Source organism: Ovis canadensis, chromosome 14, assembly GCF_042477335.2.
Source record: "Ovis canadensis isolate MfBH-ARS-UI-01 breed Bighorn chromosome 14, ARS-UI_OviCan_v2, whole genome shotgun sequence".
In the NCBI taxonomy this organism is placed as follows: domain Eukaryota; kingdom Metazoa; phylum Chordata; class Mammalia; order Artiodactyla; family Bovidae; genus Ovis; species Ovis canadensis.
The window spans coordinates 24,106,923-24,134,025 of NC_091258.1; the positions used below are offsets into that span (position 1 = coordinate 24,106,923).

The window sequence follows — 27,103 nt, forward strand, 5'->3', positions numbered from 1 at the left end:
AAAGCTGTAAGGGTGAGGGGAGAACAGTAACAGCCTTTGTGTAGATCATTAAGTTAAATGTCATCTTAACCTGTAGTGGGAAATGCATGATCTGATGCTTTTAAAAGCGGACATTCTAAGTTTAAAGTCAGAGTGAAAGTGAAAGTCACTCAGTTGTGTCCGACTCTTTGTGACCCCAGGCCAGAATACTGGAGTGGGTAGTCATTCCCTTCATTCCCTTCTCCAGGAGATGTTCCCAACCCATGGATTGAACCCAGGTCTCCCACATTGCAGGCAGATTCTTTACCAGCTGAGCCACCAGGGAAGCCCTTTAAGTCAGAAGGCATTGTCATTTTGTTTGTATTCCTAAAATTGCTTCACAGAGGGTGGTGGTGGTTTACTCAGTTGTGTCCGACTCTTTTGTGACCCCATGGACCGTAGCCCGCTAGGCTCTTCTGTCCATGGGGTTTCCCAGACAAGAATACCGAAGTTGGTTGCTATTTCCTTCTCCAGCGGACCTTCCCAACCCAGGGATCCAACGAGGGAGTCCTGCATTGTAGGTGGTCTCCTGCATTGCAGGCAGATGCTTTATTGCCCAGCCATGGGGAAGCCCATTTCACAAGGAAAACCTTCATTCCTGGGAAATTTCCTCAATCTATTTAAAAGAAGAAAGAAAAGATTCATTTTAAATGTTTTAAAGCCTTCTAGTCAAATAACTTTAAATGTGGTTTGCTGTGTATGTTAAAATCTAGTTGACTTGCTAAAATCTGATGGTAAACTACTCTCTAGAACATTGTGAGGAAATTCCCTGGTGGTCCGGTGGTTAGCACTTTCACTGGGCCAGGGCCTAGTTTCAAGTCCTGGTTGGGAAACAAAGTGATGCGGCTCCTCCAAAAGAGAAATAAAATAGAGCAACACTGGGGGCTCTTAGTTATTTGTATTCGTGCAGAGTATTGCTACAGTCTAACCACTTTTGAATTGATGGTCCTCATTACCTCCCCCCAAGATTTATTTTTTTAACCTTTTTTTTGATTAAGTCAGTTATAAAAAATGTTTTCATTATCTGAGCAAAAGTGTGGTTCCTTTTAAAACGTTTCATTCTTTTTTGAGCCTGGTTATTGAACCTTAGAAATACAGAATGTAGTTGCTGACACTTTTCAGTATTTCTTGAAAAATAATGCAGTGATAGTCACACTGAGTAACTGTTGGAATCACACTGAGCTTAGGTAAAGTAGATTGTTCAGAATTTTTTCCCCCTTTGTCATATTCCCCTCCTGAAAGGTTTACCTGATAAAAATGAAAAGGTATATTGAAGTGGTTGTAGGTCAGATCCCTACCACAGACGTAGCTTAAATGGTAGGCCCACTTACTTTAAGCAGCATTTAACTGTGTGAAATTCTAGCTACATTAAAAGATCTGTTGATATTGGCTGTCATAGAATTTGACTTGCATTAACGTCTAAGCGGTTCTGCTGAGAGAATAATTTTTATGTGTATCATTTTATTTATTAAATTTGGGAAAGAAACAGGAAGGAATAGCAGTTTGAATAAGTTTATTCTCTCTGAGTTCTTAGAAGGATATCAGCATCCACAGGCCAGTTTTTGGCCCCAGGGTCATTTATTTTGGGTGTCCGCATTTCTGGATCATCTCTCCGCCCTGTCATTATGTCTGTGCTGAATGAATGCTGGCTAGTTTTGTATAACCACAAATGAAATGTAACTCAGATCAACTGTAAACAGAAAGTAATAGTCATACACAGCATTTTGGAGTGAAATATAGCCAGATTTCAGTTACTCACGGTCTGTTTATCCATTACTGCATTGCATTCTGCTCTTACGTTCTTTGGTGGCAAGACCATCTTCATGGTGTCATTTGTCAACATTTTGTTCTCTTTGCCGTTTTTCTTAAGTGTAAACTCTAATTTAAGCAGGAGACAGAAGGGAAAAGCGCTTTCCCAACCTGGTGGGAAGCATGGACCTGCACAGGAGGCCTGCAGAGGCTTGGGGAGGCTTCCGTGTTTCAGGAAGTGGTTTATGTCAGTCTGAGATGGAGTATATGCCATTTTTCAGTAGGAATAACTGAGCCAGGAGATGAGCAAAAGGAACGTGAAAATCTTAATTCTTATAGCTTGTGTTGAAACTAAGTGCAGAACCTGAGGCACACACCCATGTTGAGAGTAAGTGTGACAGATACAAGCAGCGGGGACAGCCTCAGCTGGTGCTGCCTCCGGAGCCTGGAATGGAACATACCCTGGTGAGTGATGAACACTAAAATCTTCCTGGGCTTCTACTGGGGATCACTTGTACTCTCCCAAACCTGAATTATAGCAAATGCTTTCAGATCACACACACAGTTATTTTGTTCTTTATGTTTTGCTTTCAAAACTATGCACCAGTGTATTGTGTTTTAAAGGTGTGTAAATAATGGTGGCAAGGAGCGAGCAATGCCCAAATAGGAGCAAGAATTCTAGTCTCAGAGAACTATATAAACTGAGGTCTTAGACCGCTGAAAAACATTCTGTTCTGTGGGGTATTGGGGCTCTAGTCATGCCATTTATTATGAATTTTAGTAAAACGTACTTAATAGATGATTTTACACTGTTCTGGACCTAAAAAATTGTCTCTGGAGAGAGCAATAAAGTCACTACAAATTGGATCTGTATTTCTTTCAAACAGTATATCCGAATTGAGCTTTGCTTTGGTGGTTTATAAATCATATCTGTATTTCTCCTGTCCTTGGGAAATAATTTCTCCAGTGTTTTTCATTCTCTTCAGATTCTCCCAAGCAGTCCAGGCAGTGAGCATGCACAGGCCCTGAGTGGAGGAGGTCCACCACCTGTGTGTAGACTCATGTGGGCTGAGAGTTCAGTCCACATCTGACTTGACAGGTGTATGTCCTTGCAGGTATTTCTGTTCTGTATCCTTTATAGACCTCCCTATATGGGACTCCCTTTCCCACCAGGAGGAAATGTAAGTTGATTTGCCGCCAGTGGGTAAGGGCACATTCCGGTCACTTCACTGTCCTCCCCTTGCTCAGATAGCCAGGGCAGTGTGTGCTCTTCCACAGTGATGCAGTGAGGAGGGAAACACTTGGAGAATGCTCTGAACACTTAGGGAGATGACAGAAAGGTGGGTCAGCAGCAGCAGAGTGTCAGCGACAAGCCAGCTGTGGAGCCTTCAGAGTCAGTGAGAGTTCTTGCCCTGCATTTTCATGGATTTTAAATGGGAATATGACCTCTAGGTGCTGACTTTAGGAAAACAAAATTTGATACATAAAATATGTAAGAATAATCATGGCTTATGAACTTATACATTTGACAGTGTTAGTATTGCCATTGAGTTTATAAATCATTTCATTTGAGTGATTTGTGGTAAGGTATGTGGTTTACTATATATGTCTTGAATTGTAAGAAAGGCTCTTAACCACTCAATGTTTTTGCTTGTCAGCAGATTTCATAAGGTTGAACTTTAATTCAGCCATTTAAATGTTTGAAAATAACGGTTTCAATTTTGTATCTTCTGTGTGGTATGGAGTCAGTGCTGGCATTTTATGCCATTCCTGTAACACCATTCCTCCGCAGACCTGCCAACTCCTGTGGAAAAGATAGCTTGAAGAGAGCACCCTCCTAAAGTTACTATCTAAACAGATCCAAGTAGTAAACTACACCAACAACGATGGATTGAAGAGAAGGCTTTTCAGGGGGAAACTTGTTACTATAGTCAACTTCTGATAATTTGCCCTGAAAGAAGGTAAAATAGATAACCAACACTGATGACTTGGGACCATAAGTCAGATTTAAAGTTTCAACCCCAGGAAATACCCTGCTCTCCCTCTCCTCTTTGGCTGCCCTTCGTGGTTTTGATTTTTTTGACCTCCATAATTACAGTGCTTATTGGACTTTAGCAAAATAGTAAACGGAAACAGTGATGTTGTTATAAAAGGAACTTAATTAAATAGTGGTGATATAAAAAAATTGAAAGTGATATTCATACTTGCTTGTCTGTAAATCGTGAATATTGACTTCTGAATTAGAGCAGTAACATTCATTCATTTTAGGAGGATTCACTAAACAGGGTGGTGACTGTTAGGATTAGCCTTGTCTTTGTGCCTGTGCTGTTTGGGCCGGAGGAGAGGAGCAGCACACGGCAGGCCCTGTCAGGTGTTAGCATCTGGATCAGTGTGTGGCCATCAGTTGTTCTGGGGGAGAAACGCTCAATGCACAGTGTGTTATAAAACTGAACATTAAGAGGAAAATCTCAAGACAGTAAGATATTTAATCTTAATTTTTTCTACAGCCTTTCTTTCCTTTCAAAATGTGACTTTGTTAATGTACACAGAAAGTATTCAAGACTTAACTTTAAGGAATTGAAGCAAACATTTCCATTTGAAGAATTGAAAAGTGTTGGTCCTCTCAGACTTCCATCCTTTAGTCCCCTTCCTTCTCTCTCGCTTGTTTCAGCCCTTTATTTTCTGAGCAGGATTAAAGGACCCTCTATGAGGAACTGACCGTGTGAGACATCATCCAGACCCTCCCCATTTCCCTGCAGGGGCTGCGCTGTCTGCCCCAGGTTACAGGGTAAATGAAGTGGTGGAATCGGGTGGCAGACCCTTGTTTCCTGGCTTGTCTTCCTGGGCTTTTGCCCTTAGTCCACTTCTCTGTTGGAATTCCCACTCCTGCAGGGTTTCAGGGTTTCCCAGGTGGCTCAGTGGTAAAGAATCTACCTGCAGTTGCAGGAGCCACAGGAGACATGGGTTTGATCTCTGGATTGGGAACATCCCCTGGAGGAGGAAACGGCAACCCACTCCACCATTTTTACCTGGAAACAGTCAGAAGAGTCTGGTGGGCTACAGTCCCAGGGGTCAGAGTCAGGCGTGACTGAGTGACTAACACTTTTCACTTCAACTCCACAAGTCGTTCCACACAAACTTATGTGGAGTCGTTTGCCATAATCCGTAGCTATTAATCTCCAGCTTACTTCATCCCACGTGGCTGGTGAACACTGTGCTATCCATGGTCTAGGTCAGCGAGTCATGGTCGGCCTTGGAACACAGTAGGAGAGGAACAGCTGGAGGCTCTTAGCAGAGAGAGAAGCAGGGGGGAAGGAGGCGAGGAGACCTGATGGAGCCAATATGTGTCTGCTTGGAAGTTCTGTTGTTTAATCAAGTAGTTGCGTCTGCCTGCGACCCCTTAGGAAGTTCTGTTAACCTGCAGTTACTGAACAAACCATTAGGTGATGCTAAGAGACTTAGCGTTGGGGAAGAAAGAGTGAAACTTTTTTTTTTTCCTGTTTGTTTTTTTTTTAACCTGCCTGCTCCTTAAAGTAAGCAACCCTGGGATTGGTTCAGGGGAAGGGTTGATGTAGAACTAAAGGTTCTGTCCAATCAGCACACGCCATTGTCCAGATAAGTGTTGGAAAGGAATCAGCTAGTAGTCAGTTTTAAATTGGCTGTGTTCACAGATTCCATAGGGCTAGGATGTTTCCACCTGCAGGTGTTGAGATTATTCTGGGCGTGTAGCTCCGTGAGAAACACGAGAGGAGAGGTGTGTTCCAGCCTAGAGCGGTTAGTTCCTGACACTTTTTGCACCTGCTTCCCCTTTGAGCGTGGAGTTGGCCTTGTCATAAATGATTTTTTTTAACCTGACAAAATACACATCCAAAGCACTTTTGACCATGTGTAAATGTATTTTTTTTTTGCTTGCTTGTTCAATAAGTTTATTATTGTCTTATCTGAAAAGTCTTGATAGAATATTGTGGTTTGGTTTAACTCTCAGCAGCTCGTTCCTGAGCTCTAAGGAAGCTTGCCTTCTTCTGAGCTACCCGATCTTTCTTCTGGGCAAGTGACATTTTGGGATGGTTCCACCTCTTCTTTTTAACTTCTTTCTTAGGCTTCTTCTCATACACTGGATTCTCTCGTATTGCAGCATGAGCTGTCTTATACATCTCCTCCATCATGTCTGGAGTTACGTTGTTCTTTATGTACTGAGAGAATTGTTTCTTGTAAGCATCCTTATCATCTTCAGTCAGGTAACGCATATAATCTGCAACATGTTGCCCCATGATGTGCTTTCGGTGTACCTCAGCACTGAATTCTTTGCTTTCTGAATCAACCGGGGAGCCGTTTGGTACTGTGAGGGATAGACAGGCCTCCATCGACAGCTCCCTTCAGGGCCCCAAAAACTTTATTCCCAGTGGTAGTTCTGGCAAGTCCTGCATCCAAGTAACAGGTGAAGGCACCGGGTTGACCATCAGTGCTTTCCACATTGTACTCATCGCCAGTCATCTCGACTTGGCCTTCATAAATTTTGTCCATACCAAACCTATTAAGCCTGCAGGCCAGCAGCAGGCCAGAACAATATGCTGCAGCATAATTTGTCAGGCCAACCTTCACACCATATTTTGGGAGTTCGTGAGCATAAGCTGCACAAACTATCATATCTCCTTTTATACGGGCATAAGCAATCTGACAAATGATATCTCTGTTCGTTACACGAACTATCATTCTGTATTTAGGTGTGTTGTACTTATTTTTATATTGGATTACCAATCGTTTCCGAGCATAGTCAGTTTTGCCCTCTTGCCTTCTTCTGAACTTCACTTGGTATCTCTTGAAGTAGGCCTTGTTCTTGACAACTTTAACAAACCCCATCCTGCGGAACAGAACCCCGACTCTGCAGCTTGCCACAGAGCTGCAGAACCAGCACGGCTCCGGGGTGGGTGGGGAGCCTGTAAATGTATTTTTGAGGCCAGTACAGTTGTGTGGAAGAGAAGTTTCAGATAAGGCCTTGCATGCGTGTCCCTGGTCCTTTGCTTTCTGTTTCCTTCAGTGTCTGTATTGAATGGGAATTGATGCTGTCAAGCCCCTTCCCCTGGTAGCCCACCCCCACCTTGGGACGCTTTGCTTCCAGCATCATCAAGGAAGTTGATATTGCTATTTTGTCCCCCCACGGCCCCCGTAAACCGTGATGAGTCTGCCCTTCCCCTCCCTCCTGCCATCCCGGGATCTCCTGAGCCCCTGCCGTCCCTGTGTGTGTTTCCTCTTGGTGGAAGGCACCACACTCAGCTGGAGAGATTTCTTCTGGTGCCATTTGCTGTCACGCCTCTTGTCTCCCTCCTCAGCCACGCTTCCTGCCCCAGTGCTCTCCACTCTCGCTTTCCCCTCCTGAGGCCCTCCAGCCTGCGTCTGCCTCCACTGCTGGGTCCAGCTGCCCTGTCCTCCTCGATCACCATGGTGGTTTCTCCTCAGCCTGTCACTTGGACGGGGGTGGTCCAGGGGCTCCATTCCCCACCCATTGCTCTCAGGACGTACGGCCCTGAGCTGCAGAGTCCCGTGTGCGTGTGAGTGGAGATGTGCCACTGGCTGGTCTGTGAGGCTCAGTGTACTGTTCAGTGGTGCCGTCCGGGCGCCCTTATTCGAGCCTCTGAAACTCAAACCAAGCCTCTCATCTCGTCATGGTCCCCCAGAGCCAGCAAAGAGCCTGCTTGTCTCCATGCATGCCTCCTGTGGGCGCAAGGCAGCCCGCTCAGCTAGAGACATTTTCAAAGTTCTGGTGCCATTTGCTGTCGCACGCCCTGGCTACCCTGGTTTCTCCAGTCCTTGGATCAGGTGGCGCGTCCCCTCCCCTGCCCCCAACCCCCCAGCAGAGCCCACACTGTGTCATGCCTCCCCGCCTGGTCTGCCGGCTCTGACACGGCAGGGCCACCGCTCGGTTCTCTCTGGGCCTGCAGGTCCTGGTGCCCAGGCAAGGCTTAACCCGCAGCAGCATGGCGTTTATCAGAGGTCCTTATGTTCGGAAGCTGGTTTTGAGGTTTATGACTGTGCCCCGTATGGAGAGCAGGGGTGGGAGGAGAGGACCTTGGCAAACTTAGTCTTAACTGAACAGATTCCATGGCCTCTCTTTTGAGTTGGTCATGTTTCACTTTTTAATAAATGGGAAAATTATTTTCTATGCTTCCTCAATTAGAGGACAGAGGGCATTTTATCCTCAGAGGAGAGAGGGAGGAAGTGGGTATGTTTGACATTAGAACCTTGCGAATTAATTTCTTCATTTAATGCTTAAGTGTGGGACCTGCCAGTGCATCTGTGTGTTTAGGAAAGAAAGGCTTCTTTTGTTTTGCGTGTTGCCTTGGTGTCGGTGCCAATATCAACTTCGTGCTCCCTTGTTACATGTTCACAAGTCATTGGAGGCAGTGTCATGTGGCTGCAGGTTATGAATTTGGGGTACTGACTGCGCCTCCTGGCTCCTTTGAGGTCACAGGCACGCAAGTTAACCTGCAGCCCCCGTTTCCTTTTGGTGAAAGGGTATGGTAGCGCTACTCTGGGATCTCTGAGGATTAAGCACAGTGAGTTAACACTGTGAGCTGGAATGCACTTGCCGAGAAAAATTGTGGCTGTCACTGTAAAGGATTTGTAAGGGGACACAGGGGGCCTTGTTGTAAAGCATTTCTATTGAAAGCATAAAACATTCTTTTATTGCTATTTTAAGACTGGGGAAAAGTGATATCAAAGATGAATCTGAGGATAACAGAGCTTGCTCCAAGTCTGCTCCCTAATACTGTTAATACTGTTTTTAAGCCTTCTCTGTTTCTCATTAAAACAGTTCTTGTGCTTCCTAGTTGATAAATGGCAGTGTTCAGGGAGGGGGGGCCAAATACCTTTGAAAATTCTAATCATTCAGTAATTACATGATAATGAACTAGCTGAACGAAGCTTTGATGGAGCCTGCCTTCCCTGTGGGTGTGACTGTGCTCTGGAGTAGGCAGTCAGCTCCCAGAGCAGGAGAATTGCTCCTGAGACGCCGTTAACACCTTCACTGTGCTCCCATCTTTCAGAGTTACTGGAGAATGTCACCCTGATTCATAAACCGGTGTCATTGCAACCCCGCGGGCTGATCAACAAAGGAAACTGGTGCTACATCAATGCTGTATCCTTCTCAGATGCTGTCCCCAAGGCTGGCTTTCTGCAGCATCCTCTTCCCGGGGCACGTTTGACTTAGTTCAGCTTCTGTGGGGCGTCCACCCCACATTTTGAATCCAAAACTTTGGTTCCTTACCACCCCCCCCCCCAAAAAGATGATGACTGTCAAAATCAAGCAAGTTTAGTTCTCTAAAATGGTCCTGAAAAAAAAAAGGGTGGGGGTTCCTGCATAGTGGGGTAGAGTGACCACTTAAACTGGAAATGTTGTGCTAATTGACTTAATCTTGGTTAAGTCGAGATCTTGCGTGGATATCACAAGGCAGTTATCTCAGGGATTATTTGGTTTGGTTCCTTTTGTGTTTACATATTTCAGTTGTTCAGTGTTCTTGGCTTATTTAGTTTTTTATACTCTTTCCACACTCTGGAGCATCAATTTCGTTTCCTTTACGCTTCCTTACTGCTGTTATGTAGACACTGCAAGCCTTGGTGGCTTGCCCACCGATGTATCACCTGATGAAGTTCATTCCTCTGTATTCAAAAGTGCAAAGGCCTTGTACATCCACACCCATGATAGACAGCTTGTAAGTAAGCTGCTGAGAGCAAGTCAAGGAGTGGGCTTCCCCCTCTGATAATTAGATTCAGATAGCAAAGTTTTTGATTTCCTATAAATCAATCCTGTTAGTTCTTTTTTTTTTTTTTTTTACTGTTCATGATTTTGTATGGAAGTTAACCAGAAATGTAATTGTAACATTGTTTTATCTGTGTTCTTTAGTGTCAGTTGAATAAATTTTAATGTTTAGTAATTTTTATCACTTAAAGATTTAAGAATTCACTAGCCTTTATAGCATTGGTTACCTAAAGTTTGCTATCTTCATACAAGCTAATACTCTATTTAGCCATCAGGTCTCTTTAGTGATAGTATATCTTTTTTGAAAAATGTGCTGACTAAATTCATTCATGTCTTCTGTTTTTGCTTTATATATCTAAACTGTCATTATTTACAAAGTATAAATTATGATATTGATGTTGATGTTGGAAGAAAGTGTACTAAACATTTTTCCCCCTGTTTAGTGTTCGGCTAATGAATGAGTTTACTAATATGCCAGTACCTCCAAAACCCAGACAAGGTAAGTGGAAACAAGGGTTTCTTATACCATTACATATGGGGAGCTATGAAGTCAGATGACTGAGACTGAAAAATTCAGTCTTGCTGGGGAAAAAAAGTCTTTTTACATGCAGCTTGCTATACCTAAGCTCTTCTTAAGTTTGGGCAGCAGTGGGGGGAATTTTGGTGATCATGCTTTTTGTCATTTCAAGACTTCGTTGGGTTGTGAAAATCTGTGTCCTGTTTCTGTTGCAGCTCTTGGGGATAAAATCGTGAGGGATATCCGCCCTGGAGCTGCCTTCGAACCCACGTATATTTATAGACTCCTGACAGTGATCAAGTCGAGCCTATCTGAGAAGGTGGGAACTAATGTTCCATAGCAGGCATGAAGCTCGTGCCATACCCGTTGTGTGTTCGCTGCTTGCCCTCTGCTTTCAAGTGTGCGATGAAGCGGGAGTTCAGTGGATCTGGGCTTGCTCTGGAGGCAGTTGCTAGGATGGGTTAGAGTATGGAATGACAGTCATGGGGGTCAGACAACTCGTGTATCATTTACTGTGACCACTACTGCTGTGTGTTTGTTCCATAGATTAACTTACTTCCCCCTGTGAAGATAGGTAGTGTGATAATTGTTTGCTTGTTACATTTGAGGAAAGTGAAGTCACTGTCCAGGGTCCCAGCTAGGAAGTGGTGGAGCCTGGCAGCCAAGCCAGCTCCTTGCCCTCTGAGGGACTGCCTTGCCACTGCGGGGCCGGGGGCCCTGCGCCACGCCGGCATTCGGGAGGGCTGCCGTCTTCCTCATGCTCCTGCTGCAGCAGCTCCTGGGCCTGTGACTTTCTGATGACCGATGTTCTTAATCATACACTGTACTGCTGAAGGTGTGGGGCTCAAGGCCGTGGAGGGCTTGTCCAGGGCCCTGACACATGGCCTTGGAAGGAAATCAGGGCACCCACAGCACAGTGAACTGGAGCATTTCCTTCCTCCCTGACAGAGTTTGTGATGAGTCAAGATGAGCAATGAAATGATGGTCAGGGAAATGCTTTAGGAAACAGTGAAGGAAATTCTGATAAAACTGAGTGAAGTAATACTGTTTGAAACCCCGTGGTTTGAAAGAAGAGTGGATACTCTGGGCAGTCCAGCAGGATGCCACCAGGGCCTCTTCCTGTGCTCGCAGCAGAGCCTTAAGCGTTAAGTTCAGAATTTAGGGATGTTTCTGTGTTGGAAATGCACACATGGAGTCAGTGTGCCCTCTCCTCTCAAGGAGCTCATCCTCCAGTAAGGGAGTTAGATCGATAATTTAAGAAAACAGGCAAGACAAGCTCTAAGGTAGATGCGTGTCCAGATGCTTTAGAAGCCCTAGGACGCCCCCAGCTCGGGGTGGGGGGCAGAGGTAAAGCTGGGGGCTTCCTGTCGCTGAGCAGCGCTGCGATCCTGCAGCTGTTACATCACCGTTGGCTTGTTGGGGTCCCTGTAACCACCCCCCCCCGCCTCAGGGTTGATGCTTAGCTGGAAGATCTCACAGGACTCTGGAGCTGGTCCTTCAGTGGGTTCAGCATAGCCTGAGGACTTGGGCAGTGTCTGCAGGAACCCTTGAGACTCCTGTTCAGTGCAGCCACACAGTCCTCACTTAGGTCCTCCCATGCCATACTGGGACAGCGTGTGGGATGTGGTCCACCCAGGATGCCCCTTGAAGTCTCAGTGTTCAGGGGTTGTGTTAGGGGCCAGTCACATAGGCACCGGCTGCCTCGCACAGACTGAAATTCCAGACCCCCAGAAGGAAAGCTAGCACTCAGCTGAAACCACACTGAGCGATTTGGGCACGCTCCCTTCCTAGTTCCTGGAATGGTGGGAGCCCTCCCGAAACCCAAGTTCCCAGATGCCAGCTGAGGCCCAGCCCAGAGAGCAGCCCTTTCCCAGCACTGTTAGCTCTTCTCTGTGTCTTGGGCTGTGCCAGCCTTCGCCGTTTCCCCACAGACACACACCAGAAGCCCCCATCCACAGCTTCAGTTACACGAGAGTAAGCAGATCTGCTCAGAGACTGCAAGCAGAAGAGCTTGCAGATCCTTGAAACACGCGCATGGTTATGCTCCAAAGAGTGAAGTGTGAAGCGATCATGATAAATTCCATAATCAGACGAAACCATGTGAGATGACGACGTCTCTGTATGACGGTCTTGTGTGATTCATATACCACTGATTATACTGATGTGTGAAACAGGCAGCTGAGTCTTTAAATGAGTAGGTTTTCATATATAACATCTTTTCTACCTTGGTTGCCCATTGTCAAAAATGGAAGGAGACATACAGGGGCTACTAATTTTACAGCTTACAGCGTGCATGGTGACCCCTGGGGTTGTGCAGTGGGGTGGCCTAGACATTGAGTTCATGTTTTTATCTCATTTTAATAAAAAAGCAACTTTTAAAATAACTTATCATGAAGGTAGTATCTATCTATTGTAGGAAATTTCAGAAGTACAGAAAAGCAAAAATGAAAAAAGCAAACAGAACACCCTTTTTATTGCTTAGAGATAAATGTTTAATCTCCCTGCCTCTCCTCTTCTTCACCAACTTAATTGTCAAGAAAAAATCCATATGGTGTTGGGGAAACTCTTTATGTTAAATCTTATTGAACATTCAGGAGAAGGCTAGTTTGTATATGCAGATAATATACTCTGTGCAGGCCTTGGAGAGTAATCTGTTAAAATTAACACTATCCTATTTGACCTTCTCAGGGTCGACAAGAAGATGCCGAAGAGTACTTAGGCTTCATTCTGAATGGACTCCATGAGGAAATGCTGAACCTAAAGAAACTTCTCTCACCAAATAATGAAAGTAGGTTTCAGTGTGTTTACTGCAGAAGTGTATAGAACATTTTTAAAAAAATCTTCCTTAAACAGATGCTATATATAATCTTTATGTAATAAGTTGCCTTCCCCATAACAGTCATTCACCCTTTAAGAGTTACTTGTTTACTCATTAAGATAACTAATTACTTTGACATTACTTATTATGTACCACTGAGAATGTTACATTTTGTATATTAAAGAATTTGTCCAGAGCCTTTGCTTTTTCCCCTACAACTTGTAATTAAGAAAATGATTAAACATAAAGAAAAGCTGAAAGAATAGTTTGGCAATTACCTGTATGACTGATGGAGTCTACAGTTGTTACCACACTCTCCTTACTAATCCGTTTCTATCCCTGTTGCCCCACCAGAGGAGTTTTTCCCCTGAAAGTGATTCAAAATCAAGTTACAGATGGTGGTTTAGTTCACTTCTGCTAAAGCATGTGTCCCCTGAGGTAGGGGTGACTTTCTTGGTACCCTGAGTCTCCTCACAAGTGGAGGAGCCTGACTGGGACACCGCGGCAGAGTGTGCTCCCCCTTCCCACCCACGTGCCCCAGGTGTCCCCTGGTGTCATCCACCCCTGGTCAGCCAGCAGGGACACGGGGCATCGTACCATTGCGTTTGTCCCCAGTGTACCACCCTGAGTTCACTCTGACGCTGCAGTTGACAGATCTGTGTAGGTGGCTCACGTAGAACCGTCTTTTATTTTTGTTCTTTGTGTAAATGTGTATAGTAGCCTAAGCAGATGGTCTGCTTTTCAGAACTAACTATTTCCAATGGACCCAAAAGCCACTCAGTGAATGAAGATGAGCAGGAAGAACCAGGAGAAGGAAGTGAGGACGAATGGGAGCAAGTGGGTCCCCGAAACAAGACCTCAGTCACTCGCCAGGCGGACTTTGTTCAGACCCCCATCACTGGCATTTTTGGTGGACACATCAGGTTTTACGCTTTTCTTTTTCAAAAATACTTGTTTATTTGACTGAGCTGGGTCTTATTTGTGGCATGTAGGAATTTCCATCTTTAGTAGCAGCATGTGGGATCTAGTCCCTGACCAAGGACCAAACCCAGGCTCCCTGCATTGGGAGTGTGGAGTTTTAGCCGCTGGACCGCTCTGGAAATCCTGGTTTTATGCTTTTTCTGGAATAATTTAGCATTTGCATTTTTTAGGGTTTTGCCGTTTTGCTGGAGGCGGTGGTGTAAGATTTGTCCTGAGAAATTTTGGACGGGATGCGCTGCCTCTGCGCTGTGTGCCTGCTCTGTTCTTGGGCCTCCTGGCACCTTGCTGGCCCCACAGGACCCGTGGTGGCACTCTTGTGGAAGACACCACCCCACCGGTCCGCCAGTGGCTCCTGGCCCCCGGCCCCCTCAACTCTGAACACACTGACATTCCCTCCGTCAGCTGCTCACAGCCTGGAAGGAAGAGAAAGACAAGTTAATGGAAATACATGTTTTGTTAAGACATTCGTGTATCTGATTGGAGGGGTTTTAGGCCCTGGAGCCAGCTGAGCTGGGAAGTTGAGGGAGAAGCTTTTCACATTGAGGAAGACATGTGGTACCTCCTTGCCCCAGCGCCCTCAGGCCAGCTGCCCTTTGCTCATTCACGAAGTCCTAGAAGGAAAGTTTTTGCTTATTTAGTTACATTGGAGCTGTTCAGTACCACGTGATGTGGAGTTCAGTAGAACTTGCGCTGACTCCAAGGACCTCCTTGCTCCTCCAGAGTCCTCAGGGACCTCATTACAGTTCAGTCTTCTTCTGATCGCCTTCAGGAGTGGGTTTTTTTGTTTTTGTTTTTTTTTTTAAGTGAGGCTCTTAGCTCTCTGTTGTCCTAAATCAAGAAGTAATGCCCTTTTAAAGGCATTGGAAGTTTGGTCCCTCTGCTAAAACAGCTTAGGTCGAGTGCCTTTTAGCAGGCTGATGAGAACCTCATCAACTGATGATCAGGGCTCCTGGGCTGGTCCCTCGACCTTGAACGTGTGGTTCCTGTGCCCTCACTGTGGACTGGACTCTGCAGGCCCCTTCCTGTTTTGGAGTCTGTTGTGTCAGTCTCCAACTGAAAGGTTTTCTCCTAAAATCCACCCCCTTCTGGGAGCTTTTCAGTTTCCCAAGGAGACCAGCACCTTTCTCCACCTTTCCCACCCTCCTGACAGAGTCCAGGCCTGTTATGCTTTGGGATCAAGGGAATAGCCGCTGCTCTCTGGGCCGCCTCCTCACGGGGGCCTGGAGGTGCTGCCGTGCTGTGTGTCGGGGAAGTGGCAGGAGAGAAGAAAACCGTGGAGGCTGCTGACCTGCCCTCCGCAGCAGTTCCTCGAGAAGTCTGACCACTGTCCACCCCTTTATTTCTGTGTAAACTAGGGAACTTGTGCTGTAGAGTCAGAGTTCCGTGTTGAGCTCCTTGCTGAGGCTCGATGAGACATGGACGCAGCACACACTTTTACTCAGAAAAACTTAGACAAAGGAAAATGAAATGGAAAACCAGCTAAGGAAGCAAGGCTGAGCTGAGGCCGCCTCCCTGTCACACACACCCTGCTCTCCTTCCTTTATGGAGTCGTTTTCAGGGGTGAATGCTACCCAAGACATTCTGTTTATACCTTGGAGTTCACTCTTATTAAAACAGCCTGCGGGGACTCGCCTGCTGGTGCAGTGGATAAGAAGCTGCCTGCCAATGCAGGGGACACCAGTTCAGTCCCTAATCTGGGAGGATTCCACATGTCACAGAGCAACTAAGCCCGAGCGCCATGCCTCTGAGCCTGTACTCTAGAGCCTGTGCTCAGCAACGAAGAGTAGCCCCTGCTTGCTACAACTAGAGAAAGCCCGCGCAGAGCAACAAAGCCCCAGCACAGCCAGAAATAAAATAATAAAAATTTAAAAATCAGTCAATCAATAAAACAGCCTGCGAGACTTTGAGAGGATACAAAGAGAGCCAGCGTTTTGACTGTGGCAGGATCATTACCTTTGCTAACTGGTGCGTTAAATAAAGTAGAGAAGGCCTTTGGAAGCCTTCCAAATTTCCACCTGGTGGATTGAGTTGCTAGAAATTCTTTCAAGGTAGTATTGAGCAGAGTTATATTAAAATTCAGCATAGTTTTGGCATTTCTGTCCTCTCCTGTCAGCTGACAGAGATGCTGGGAAATCTTGCTTGTGGCACCATAATCTCATTTGTTTTTCCTGTCCTGTTGCACAACCTCCAGGGGAGCGGGAAGGTGGGCTCTTAGGTGTGCTGTGCTTTCACCCCAGGTCCGTGGTTTACCAGCAGAGTTCAAAAGAGTCTGCCACCCTGCAGCCATTCTTCACCCTGCAGCTGGACATCCAGTCTGACAAGATACGCACCGTGCAGGATGCGCTGGAGAGCCTGGTGGCCAGAGAGTCTGTCCAGGGTTACACCACCAAAACCAAACAAGAGGTATGTTCGCTGTCTGTCTGGGACGTTTGTCCTGGGGCCCTCCGTGGGGCGACAGGGGGAGCACAGGTCTGGAATGAGGAAAAGTGGGTTTCACCTCTGCTCCTCAGATCAGTTGTTGAACATGTTTTGGACTGAAAGCTCTACGTTTGAGAATGAAATGGCTGAAACATCATGGTCTCTGGTTCTGACTGTGGAACTGTAGTCATGTTTTTATTCATTCACCATTCGTGTAGTGTGTGAGACACTCAACTCTAGGTGCTCCATGGGAATGTAGAGACGGCAGGGCCATTTCCACCCTTGGGATCTCCGTCCAAATGGAAGTACAGGCGAGAAGGCGTCTGGAAACCAAAAAAAGCTGGGTGGTGGTGGCCACTAGGCTTGCTTCCCTAAAGCTTGACCCCCTTCACACACCTTCATCCAGACAGGTGGGCACTTCTCCGAAAGTTTGCTGGGTGTTTTTTCTGTGCTGCTATCTTTTGGACTGTGACTTGAACAAGTATTTTCTACTAAAAGTATTCTCCATAGAAACACAGGGAGCATCAGCACGTTTGAAGGTACAGAACAGTACATAAAGAGGTTAAATTTGCTTCTGAAGATCCATTTTAATAAGAAACAGCATTCAGTAGACACTTGAAAGTGCTTACGGGCATTTCACGTGGGTGAAACTGGAACTGTTATAAAACCAGTGGTTAGACCAAACGGCTTTAAGGTCATTTAAAGTGTCTAATGCAAGAAACACACTGGCCTCAGCTTTCTCTGTATTGTGAGAATTACTAAAAAATGAGTCAATATGTATGTAATCGAAGGTATTACTAAGTTAGCCTTTGGATTTTTATGCCAGTTTAATGCCCTAGGACAGAAGTTCTTAACTTGGCCTAGGGCCCCAAGCTGCGTCTGTAGGGTTGTCAGCATGTACTGAGGGAGGTCAGTGGCGCTCAGAAAGAGCCTCAGGAAGATGTGAGACGCGCCGCCCCGGAATGCTGAGTCCTGGCGTAGGCAGTGGCCCCGCGTCTGCCTCTCGAAGTGCGACAGTGTGTCTGCTGTGCTCTGTCTCAGGTGGAGATCAGCCGGAGAGTGACTCTGGAAAAGCTCCCTCCTGTGCTCGTGCTGCACCTCAAACGGTTTGTCTACGAGAAGACCGGTGGCTGTCAGAAGCTCATCAAAAATATCGAATATCCTGTGGACTTGGAAATTAGTAAAGGTAACAGCTGTGTAAGGCAGAAGCATTCACGGTGACACTCTGGTGATGCTGGAAACCAGCCAGCTTCTTGAAGCTTAAGCTTTTCCGTCCCCTGTCAGGATTCAGAAGGGCTCGCTCCTGATTTTTTTTGTTTTACGTATCTTGACTCCTTAATAGAGTTCTAGGTTAAAAGTCTCATGAAAATGGGTTTTTAAAGACAAAGTAAAAAAATGAATAAACCATATGAACATATTACTAGGTGAGAAAAATACCAAAATATATAAAAACTTTATGGATCAGTGGTAATAAATATTTTTACTTACACCGAATATTAGCAACTGTGGGAGCAGCCTGCTTAATTGGGCTTTCTAGAGGATGGGGAGCATTGCCCTCTGGCACCAGTGGCTCTGCTCAGAGCTGCGGCCCAGCCCCAGGTCTCCGCCAGGTCACTGGGGCTCCAGCTTGGGCACTTCGTGGTCCAAGCACCCTGTTGTCCTGCTAAGAGTGAGCTTGAAGGAAAACTTCCCTGGAAAGCTTCAGAATTTATGAGAGATGTTATGTGTGAAACTGCAGTTCCCTCAGGAGCATAACAAGCTGGAGGTGATGCTCAGAGTGTCCAGGTGCCTGGAGACAGAGGACATGGGTGCGGTCCGTGGGCTCCTGGAGGACCGGGCCTGCCGTCCTCCTTCCCTGCCTCCCCCGCCCCGGCCCTGCGACCTGCTGGGCAGCAGGACCTGCGGGCAGCGGGCCTGGGGCCACTTGCTGCCCAGGGGCCTCGTGGTTCCTCTCCCTCCAGCGGGCTCTGCTTTCAGTCCTGTTCTCAGGAGTGGCTGCCTTCTGCCTGTAGGTGTGCTCCCAGTGCCAGTTCACGGTCTGCTTGAGGACCAGAGAAGGGAAGAAACGCCAACCGAAAGTCATCTTACTGTGTGCTGGACTTTTGTGATCTGGTGCACGTGGGCAGTGCTTCCCATCTTAGGCTTTCCAGGGCTGCTTTGTTTTTATTTTGCTTCTCTACTTTTTAGAGCCTCTGCTTGTAAGGAGTTTCTAGCATGAGCTTGAGGCTCACTGCCCATGCCCTGATGGGTGGGTTCTGGTGACGTGGTTACTGCCTCTCTGCTCAGTTGTCCTCAGACAAAGGGCTGGAGTGCTGGCGGGTCTCCCTGGTCCACGGGGTGGTGACTTGTATGCAGGCCGCCGTCTGCCCCTTTTTCTGAGACCCTGGTATGTCAGCCCTTTTATAGATTGAAATTGTTGATATTTTGTTTTTCAGAACTGCTCTCTCCAGGGGTTAAAAGTAAGAACTTTAAATGCCACAGAACCTATAGGCTGTTTGCAGGTAAGTAAACTTTGTATGACATGATATTTCCCTATTAAAGTGATGATTAAAAGGTTTTACACTCAGGCACAATTTTATATTGTTATAATTACCATTTAATGTAGAGAAAAATTGTTGATATCCCTCTGGACTTTATTAGTCTGGAAATCATTTGAAAATGTGTGTTTTACCTAAAATTTGGTGTGTTTGCAATTTGACAGAATGTCCTCCTGGCTCGCTCTAAAGCTCAGTCCAGTGTACGACCTCATTTCACGTGATGTTTCTGTCTTGGAGCCAGAGGAGTGAGGTTGTCAGGCTGGGAACCCTCCCTACTGGGGATGAGGTGCCCATGGCCAATTGTGTTTGCTTTTTTGGCCATTTCTATTAGAATTTTCTAGCTTCTCTCCCACCCTCCTTTTGTGTTGCCTTCTGTGAGCCTGTTTGTAATGACTGCTGTTTATTGGCCCTCACCAGTTTGTTGACCTTTCCACCAGATACTTCTTATGTAGAACCCCATTTAGTTAACAGTTTCCCGAGAGGAACGCAGTGCTGTCCCCCTTTTGCAGAAGAACACACTGAAGCTGTGGAGGAGCACTCACCGCTCCGTGCCCTTTCGTGGCAGAGTAGAGCTTCGCACTCCTGCCCTGGGTCCGCCCCCAGTGCTCGGAATGTGGGTGTGGGCCCTGGTCAGTGGTGGTTCAGGGGCCCTGTGAGGACATGTTGGGCCCGGTTAGCCTTTTCTTCCCAGTGGGTCCTACTCCCTCTGACTTGTTCTTCTCCCCAGGGTGGCTCATCACAGCCTGGCCCCAGCCTGCTGGGAGCTGGTGGGCACTGCATTCCCCCGGCCTGCTGTGGGCTAGACGCTTGGAGGCCTCTCTGCGGCCTGCCTGTGAGACTAGAGGCCCCCAGGGTGCAGCCTGGCCCCTGAGGTTTGTGAGGTCCCAGGGCATGAACATGTTTCCCTGAGTCCCCGGCAGTTCTCCCTTGGGGTCCTTGCAGAGGGGGTGATGTCACAGGCAGGATTAGGAGGTCTCGTCTCTTGGTCAAGGGGACCATGGCGAGAACATGGACTCCACCTGCCTGCACCCCTGAGTCCCCATCATGAGCCTTCTGACCTCAGAAATAAGGTCACTGATGGGTTGCAATTCTCTGTACAATGTGAGTAAAGAGGTACTTATTTAAAAATGGTTTTGACTGTGGGACAAAGAAAACGAGTTAGTACAGTGCATAAGCTTTTGAAAATCTCTGGTTCTCAGCTCTGCTTCTGTGACAGTGAGCTTGCTGGGTATCCATGACACGTCACCACGTTAGCTATGGGGTTACTGTTTAAGAAGCCCGAATACAGGTAGAGGCTTCTCTTCTGAATATTTAGAATGAAGTGTCTCAAAGGAAATGCAAATCAGTTAAATCCACAGGTCCTTTCAGTCTCAGTGTCCTGGTCACTAAAAAAAAAATGCCCAAAGCTCTTTCCCAAGTCAGGTAGGCCTCAGAGGTAAAGTGCGGCAGCCTCTCCGTTGGGGACCTGCAGGACAAGATGAAGCTGCCTCCTGGTGTTAGTACCTTGGCTGGTTTCCCACCCGATGGCCCTACAGTCTTGCTCTCCTCATGTGACCAGTCACGTTCGTCACTGGTGGGCCAGTGCCCCGTGCCCTCTGAGCCCCAGCAGAGCCCAGGTCCCTGGCTCAGGGTGGGTTCGGGTTCCCTTACGAGGGAAGAGTGCACTGACGTTCAGGTGTATTTACTGCTGAATTCCATGCCAGACCGTGCCTCTCTGCCTGAGAGACTGTCCTTCCCACCACTCACGGTAGCACACAGCTCCCCCTGGCCACACTGCCGTCCCCTTCCCCAAATGTCACCGGAGGCTGCTTCCTTCATGCAGGCTTGGTCTGCTGCCGGGCAGGCCATTCCTGGGCCCTCCTCTTCACGGAAGGGGGCAGTGCCTTTCCGAAGAAAAACAGAGCAGTGGCCAGCATGCCGTGTCTGCCGGGTGGTTCCGCGGGTGCCCACTCAGCCCAGCTGCCTGCCCAGGGACCCTCCTGGGGCGCTGCTGCCCTTGCCACGGGCGACAGTCCTCAGCAAACCTCAGATTCTTGGTGTTTCATGTAGCGTAAGCCTGTTTCTAAACCACCAAACAAACAGTCCTGATCTGTCCTATGAAAAAAGTCATCTTGTTGTAATGTGCTTGGCATTCCTCCTAGTGGGTTAGGCTTTTCCACGTTTCCATGCTGTCCAGGATTCAGACACTCTGCTGAGAACAGTCTGGACATGGGGTTGGCTGGATCAGGGCCTAGGGTTTGGGTCTCAGTGTGCGGTCCCCCAGGGCGCCTGGCTGACGGCTCTGCAGGCAGTGTCTCCTGTGCATCCTGCTTCCCAGGGGGCTGGCTCCAGCCCCAAGTCCCCACAGGGCTCACAGATGGGACGGCCCCATCATAAACTGGCATTTCTTCTGCGGTGTGGGAGGTCTGAACGTGTTATTACGGTTTAGGTGTGTGGCTGTGTCGTCACTCGTTGAGAGTTGTGAGCTTAGGCAGCCTCGCTGTGTGTGTCATGTTTCTCTGTCCCACCTGGCTTGGTGTTGGGTTTCGCGAGACTGGGGGGTACCGTAGGCACTGGGGTGTGAAGCCGCTCTCACGGCGCCCGGCCCTCTTTTGCAGTGGTCTACCACCACGGCAGCAGCGCCACGGGCGGCCACTACACCACGGACGTCTTCCAGATCGGGCTCAACGGCTGGCTGCGCATCGACGACCAGACGGTCAAGGTGGTCAGCCAGCAGCAGGTGGTGAGGCCCGCCGCCGAGCGCACAGCCTACCTCCTGTACTACCGCCGCGTGGACCTGCTGTAGCCGCGCCTGCGCCGCGCGCAGACTCGGCACGCACCGCCTCCCCTCTTCTCTTTAGTGGCTCTTTAGAGAGAAGCTCTTTCTCCCTGTCGCAAAAATGGGCTAGAATGAAAGGAGACGCCTTGGGGTTTGTGCACAACATAGCTTCTGTTGACTTCTGACTTCCAAATCAAAATCATCTGGTGAAACAGACTGTCGCTTGATTCAAGAAAATACATGAGAAACACATTTCTGAAATAATGCTAATTCCTGAGTAAGAAGGGGAACTTGCGTTTGATTCCCTGTCTAATTGCATAGTAGAGTAAGTCCTGCACCAGCAACAACACTTGTAAATTTGTGAAAATGAATTTTATCTTTCCTTAAAAAGGATAAATTTTTTAATCCATCACACTTTTGCCCCTCACCCTTTAGTTTTTGATAAATGATAAAAACGAGCCAGTTACCAGAGAAGAAATAGTTCTTCAAAAGATAAACACAAAAAAAGTTGCTGGTTCCTAACAGGAAAAATACATTTTAATAATTGTGCGATGAGAAGCTGCTTACGTACACATTGCAGATCAAATACCTGGAGTTACGATGCCAGTCACATAGAAGGGTGATTGTAACTTTATTGCCATTAAAAGATTTCAAAATGCATTCATGCTTCTGTGTACACATAATGAAAAAGGAGCAAAATAGCGAAGATTGGTATTTCCCTCCGTCTGCTGTCTAATTCTGCTGTCTGCTCTTCTACAATGCCGCGTCTCTAATTGTACACAGTTAGTGATAGCTAGGAGTATACAGTTGTCGCCCATCAATAAAAATCACAAAGTTGGTTTAAAGCTGCATGTGTGGTGTTTCTTTGACAGTGAGTGCCTTTTCCAGTAACTGGAGTTCAAGCAGGCAGGACTGCACTGCCGGAATTAGAGTGAGCCCTTGGTGCAGCCTGCCGTGTTTGTGAACGCCAACCCAGCCCTCAGATGGTCGTTGTTCACTGTTCCCAGAGTTGCTAATGCTGGTGATTTGGATAGGTGGATTTTTTAAGATCTTCAAATAGCAGAAATGGGGGGCTGGTGAGTGCTCTCCCCATTGTGTTGTCCCCTGCGTTGCTCTTTTCACAGAGGTGGGGGGTGTGGGTCTTGCCCAAGCATCCCCGTCGTTGCCCACCACCAAGCCTCCTGACTGCGCCATGGACACCACCTCTGGATGTGGAAAGAAAGCCTTTCGAGATGGAAGAGATGGAGAGATGTCATGCATGTCAGGCATTCCCTGGCCCATGGCACCCTGGTTCTGGAAGGCCCTGCACAGGCCCCTCACAGCAGTGAGCTGGGGTCCCCAGAGAAGCGGATTTACGTGGTCCAAGCTCTTCCTTTTAGCACCCGCTGTGCGTAGCCATGTGTCACTGTGAGCTTACTTTTGAACTACAGTGCTGTTAGAGCACAGGGAGCCGTACCCAGTATTGTGTACAGGACAAGTGTGTGTACATGTACGTAACTGAGTCACCATGCTGTACACCAGAAACGCAACATTGTAAATCAGCTGTATTTCAATAAAATATATGCACATTAAAAAATTGTAGCACTAACATTGTCCTCTGGGCCTGCTTGCTATGTCGTTGCTCTGCTCTGATTTGTTTAGCTTCTTAATGAGTCATAATCAGCTTCTCATCAAAATTATGTACGATTGTTGTGGAACATGTGGAGTCCAGAGTAAGTTTGGGGAAAGCAGCCTGCACAGCAGTACCCCCACCACATGGTAGGAGCCTCTTTCAGAGCCTGGCGCTGTTGGTTCTACACTGTGATCTGCAAACTGGGGCAGGGCGTCCTGTGTGAGCGGCTTGCCTGTCTGAGGTTCAGCCTCTATAACTGGCGTTGGTTACAGCGTCCCCGGGAGTCAGCCAGCATCCTGTCCAGAGCAAGGCCTCCCGGTCGGGAGGCGCCGTTCCCAGGAATCTGAGACAGGCCAGGACAGAACGCTGCTGCTGTTGGCATGCTGCCTGCTTCCAGACCTTAGCACCCACCCGGTGTATTTCAGTATTTTCCCTCGGATGCCATTCAGGGATCTCTCCATGGTTTTCAAATCGCTAAATCACCTATTTTGTCAAGCCCAAAGTATGTTGGAAATGACTGAAATATCAAGAAGCTTCCTTCAAAAGATCTTGTCTCTCAGAAGTGGTTGGAGATGAATTCAGTCCAGCAGCCCCTTGGGCGTCTCGGTCACCCTGTCCCATGTGGAGGTGCTGCATTCACTCTTGAGCGTTGCTGTCCCTTCTGGCACGTCAGACTCATAGATTCTGTGTCGTGTCTGGCAGGCAGCAGAGGGCTCCTCTGTTACCTTGTATATGAGTGTGTTGTCTGAAAGACCACCCATGGCCCCTACTCCCTGACAGCTCTGGTCGTGTTTATGACACAGACATAGCTTTCCAGTTTTCTTGTGCTTATGCAGGATCAGCATGCCCGGCTGCAGACGAGCAAAGCTCAGGAAGGGGCCGACTGTATAGTGAGGAGATGCCAGCCTGGAATTCACAACTCTCTGCCTTTGGTCCCTGGAGGGACTGATTGGCCCTTGGGAAGATGAGATCATTCTAGCAAGTCCAATGCTTTCTAGGGTCCCACGTGAACTGTGGGCCTCTCCATGTCCTTGAGATTTTGGACTAATGTTCAGTATGATATGCTGCAGATTTTAGTATTTTTTAGAAGTCTCATAGACTTGTTTCCTTGGGTTTAAGGTCATTTACACTCGGACCATGAACCTTGTTGTTGGGGTGGAAAATTGAGTGATTTGACGTGTCTTTCTCACTGGCTTTTAAAGCACTGTGAATGCTAGGCTGACGTTAGAAGCATTTCACTGGGGGTTTTTTCCTTACTGTGTGAAATAAGGTGAACAAGACCCGGAAGTCCTCCAGGAAGAGTAAAACTGGGTGTATCTGGTTGGTGTGTTGTGTGCCCAAAGCCAGGAAAGTGCATGTGCCGCTTTTCCTGGTGGAAAATGGGCTCCATTCCGAGTGGAACGATGGTAGTCTTCCTTTCTCTTGCTTGTACGGCCGCGTTCAGCTGCCCGGCCCGGTGGCTCAGAGCAGCCGTGTCTCTTAAGTTCTCAGGTAAGTCAGTCAGTAGTCATGGTCTACTTTGTGTAGTCAGGTAGTCACAAACAGTAAGTTTGTAGTCAGCAGATGCATCATTGTCTGTCTTTCCCTTTGTGGAAATTTCTAGAGATGGCTGTCATTGGCTGCTTGTACTCGACTGGGCCAACTAGTGAGAAAGCCAAGATTGCAGTCAGAGTCCGTTGCTTTGAGTTAACCAAGTAAGCCAGTGAGCTTGGTGCTGCCCAGCTCTCAGCTCACCTGTAGGAGTCGGTGCCTTGTCAGTGTGGCTGCCTCAGTCTCATGGTTTGTGACGCTTGCCTTGGGAAGCGCTTCCTGCATCAGGAGAGCCCGAAGACTTTTCTGTACTTCTCTGTCTCGGGAAGGAAAGAAACCTTGTTGACTGGCCCCAGCGAAGGCAATACCTTCGAAGGTAACAACCACAATTTCCTGAGGGTCATTGGGTTCAAAAGCATTTTGAGAAAAGTCTTAGTGTTCATAAAAAATCATCCACATCTAGTAAGGCCATGTATGAACAGCCTTTCTGTACACACAACGCTGTGTTCTTTCTTTCAGTCATAGCAGATTGCCAAGCAGGCATGCTTTTTCCTCATTAAACTTTTGCTCTTGCTTCCTAGCATTTTTTTAAAATCTGTTTTTATTCATCTTTTGAAGTGACTGTTGCCATCTTATTTATATACCTTTTGGAGATGAATGTATTTCAAGATGAATGCTTGAAAAATGAGATTTACTTCATAGCTTGACTTCACCCTGTGGTGATGTTTGTTTTATTCAGGGATAAGCAAATGAACCATTGAACAATTGCTTGGTCCCCGAACCACTTTGCTGTACACCTGAGACTGATACAACATTGTAAATCAGCTATACCCCAATATAAAATAAAAATTAAAAAAAAAATCTGAGTTTTGTTTTCTTTCTCCTTGAGGGGAATGTACCTAGCTGCTGTGTGACTCAGGAAGTGTTGTTTTGACTCTTGGACTTCACGTGCATCGAGTGATATCGTTCAAGATGTTTTCATCTTTCATGAACTCCGTTTCCTCCTGGATTCCATTTCAGTGTCTGCTTTAATCTGACATATGTTGGATGTATTTGCTGTTGGTTTCCTAGCAAGTCAGTACGCGGGTAGCTTTGTTTATTCTCTGGCATCAAAGTACTCAGACCTGAGTGTGTTTGAAGCACTCCTGGGACCCTTCCCGAGAAACCCCGTGTCTGTGTCGGCACAGTTGGAAATTAGGTGGACCTTGGCCCCAAGGTGTGTCTTGTCCTGTTTTGAAATTGTAACTGGCTTCTGTTTCTTTAGACACCTTAATGGACGCAGAGTGTTTCTGGTCTCAGCTGTCAGGCCTTCCTTGAGGCTTTGCCGAGCTCAGGGCGGCTCTGGGACTCGGGTGGGGTCAGGTGAGCCTGACCTTGAGCTCTCATCTGTCCTCCAAAGAAAGTCAGCCTCCTCACGGATTTGCTGAGCATTGGAGATTCTGTACGTGACTGAATAAAACAATTTTTCCTCTGCTGTAAAAAAAAGATTGCAGGTCTTTTACATGAGCATGGACTTCCTGACCAACCTGAGAGCGGACTCACTCCCTGTGGTCAGTAGTGGGCTCAGCTCTGGGCTCTGATGCCTGGCAGGTGGATTGCTTTCTCCTCATCTTATCACCCGGAGAAGGCAATGGCACCCCACTCCAGTCCTCTTGCCTGGAAAATCCCATGGACGGTGGAGCCTGGTGGGCTGCAGTCCATGGGGTCACTAAGAGTCAGACACGACTCAGCGACTTCTCTTTCACTGTTTACTTGCATGCATTGGAGAAGGAAATGGCAGCCCACTCCAGTGTTCTTTCCTGGAGAATCCCAGGAACGGCAGAGCCTTGTGGGCTGCCGTCTATGGGGTCGCACAGAGTCGGACACAACTGACTCAACCAGCAGCATCTTATCACCTGCAGCTGAAAAGCAGTGTCCTCCTGTGCTGGGCGGAGAGTTCGATCGGTCAGCTCCGCCCTGTGGCTTCACCTTCCTGACTTTGCAGCGACCATCCACCCTTCACATCCCAGACCAGCGAGGGGGTCCTCTTGGGGGGCATGCAGTGACATGAAATCTGTTATGTTTTTGTCAAGGTGTGAATTAACTTTGCAGTAGTAACACTCCCTTTCTAGGGAGCTCTCTTCTGTTTCTTAGTTCAGAGCCTCCAGGTGCACTGAGACCACGCCTCCCGGTGCCAGACGAGCTGTCCCTTGGGGCTCGTGACCTGGAGCAGGTCCGGCGTGTTGGGACCTGTGGTCGCTCCTGGGGCACTCCTGTTTGCCGCCCCCCTCCCCACCCCTTTCCCCTCTCTGGGCAGCCTTTCTCCTTTGGCACCTTCTCTTGGGGTGCTCACAGTAGCTGAGAGGACATGGGGCCTCCTAGGGGCCAGGCCCAGCCATGGGGGCTTCTGGGCACTCGACCCTCTGACGT

General features: G+C 47.6%; 1 protein-coding gene and 1 pseudogene across 1 annotated transcript in view; one reads left to right on the plus strand and one right to left on the minus strand.

The window, feature by feature from the left end:
* Positions 1 to 22,397, plus strand: part of USP10 (ubiquitin specific peptidase 10) — a 63,607-nt gene extending 41,210 nt beyond the window's left edge. The window contains exons 5-14 of the mRNA XM_069552589.1: positions 8,811 to 8,902; positions 9,367 to 9,476; positions 9,967 to 10,022; positions 10,256 to 10,359; positions 12,729 to 12,828; positions 13,604 to 13,781; positions 16,077 to 16,242; positions 17,299 to 17,443; positions 18,693 to 18,758; positions 21,392 to 22,397. Of these exons, the coding sequence (XP_069408690.1) occupies positions 8,811 to 8,902; positions 9,367 to 9,476; positions 9,967 to 10,022; positions 10,256 to 10,359; positions 12,729 to 12,828; positions 13,604 to 13,781; positions 16,077 to 16,242; positions 17,299 to 17,443; positions 18,693 to 18,758; positions 21,392 to 21,579 (1,205 nt within the window). The 3' untranslated portion in view covers positions 21,580 to 22,397. The remainder of the gene's footprint in view (positions 1 to 8,810; positions 8,903 to 9,366; positions 9,477 to 9,966; positions 10,023 to 10,255; positions 10,360 to 12,728; positions 12,829 to 13,603; positions 13,782 to 16,076; positions 16,243 to 17,298; positions 17,444 to 18,692; positions 18,759 to 21,391) is intronic.
* Positions 5,688 to 6,642, minus strand: LOC138419700 (large ribosomal subunit protein uL18 pseudogene; annotated as a pseudogene).
* Positions 22,398 to 27,103: the final 4,706 nt, after the last annotated feature.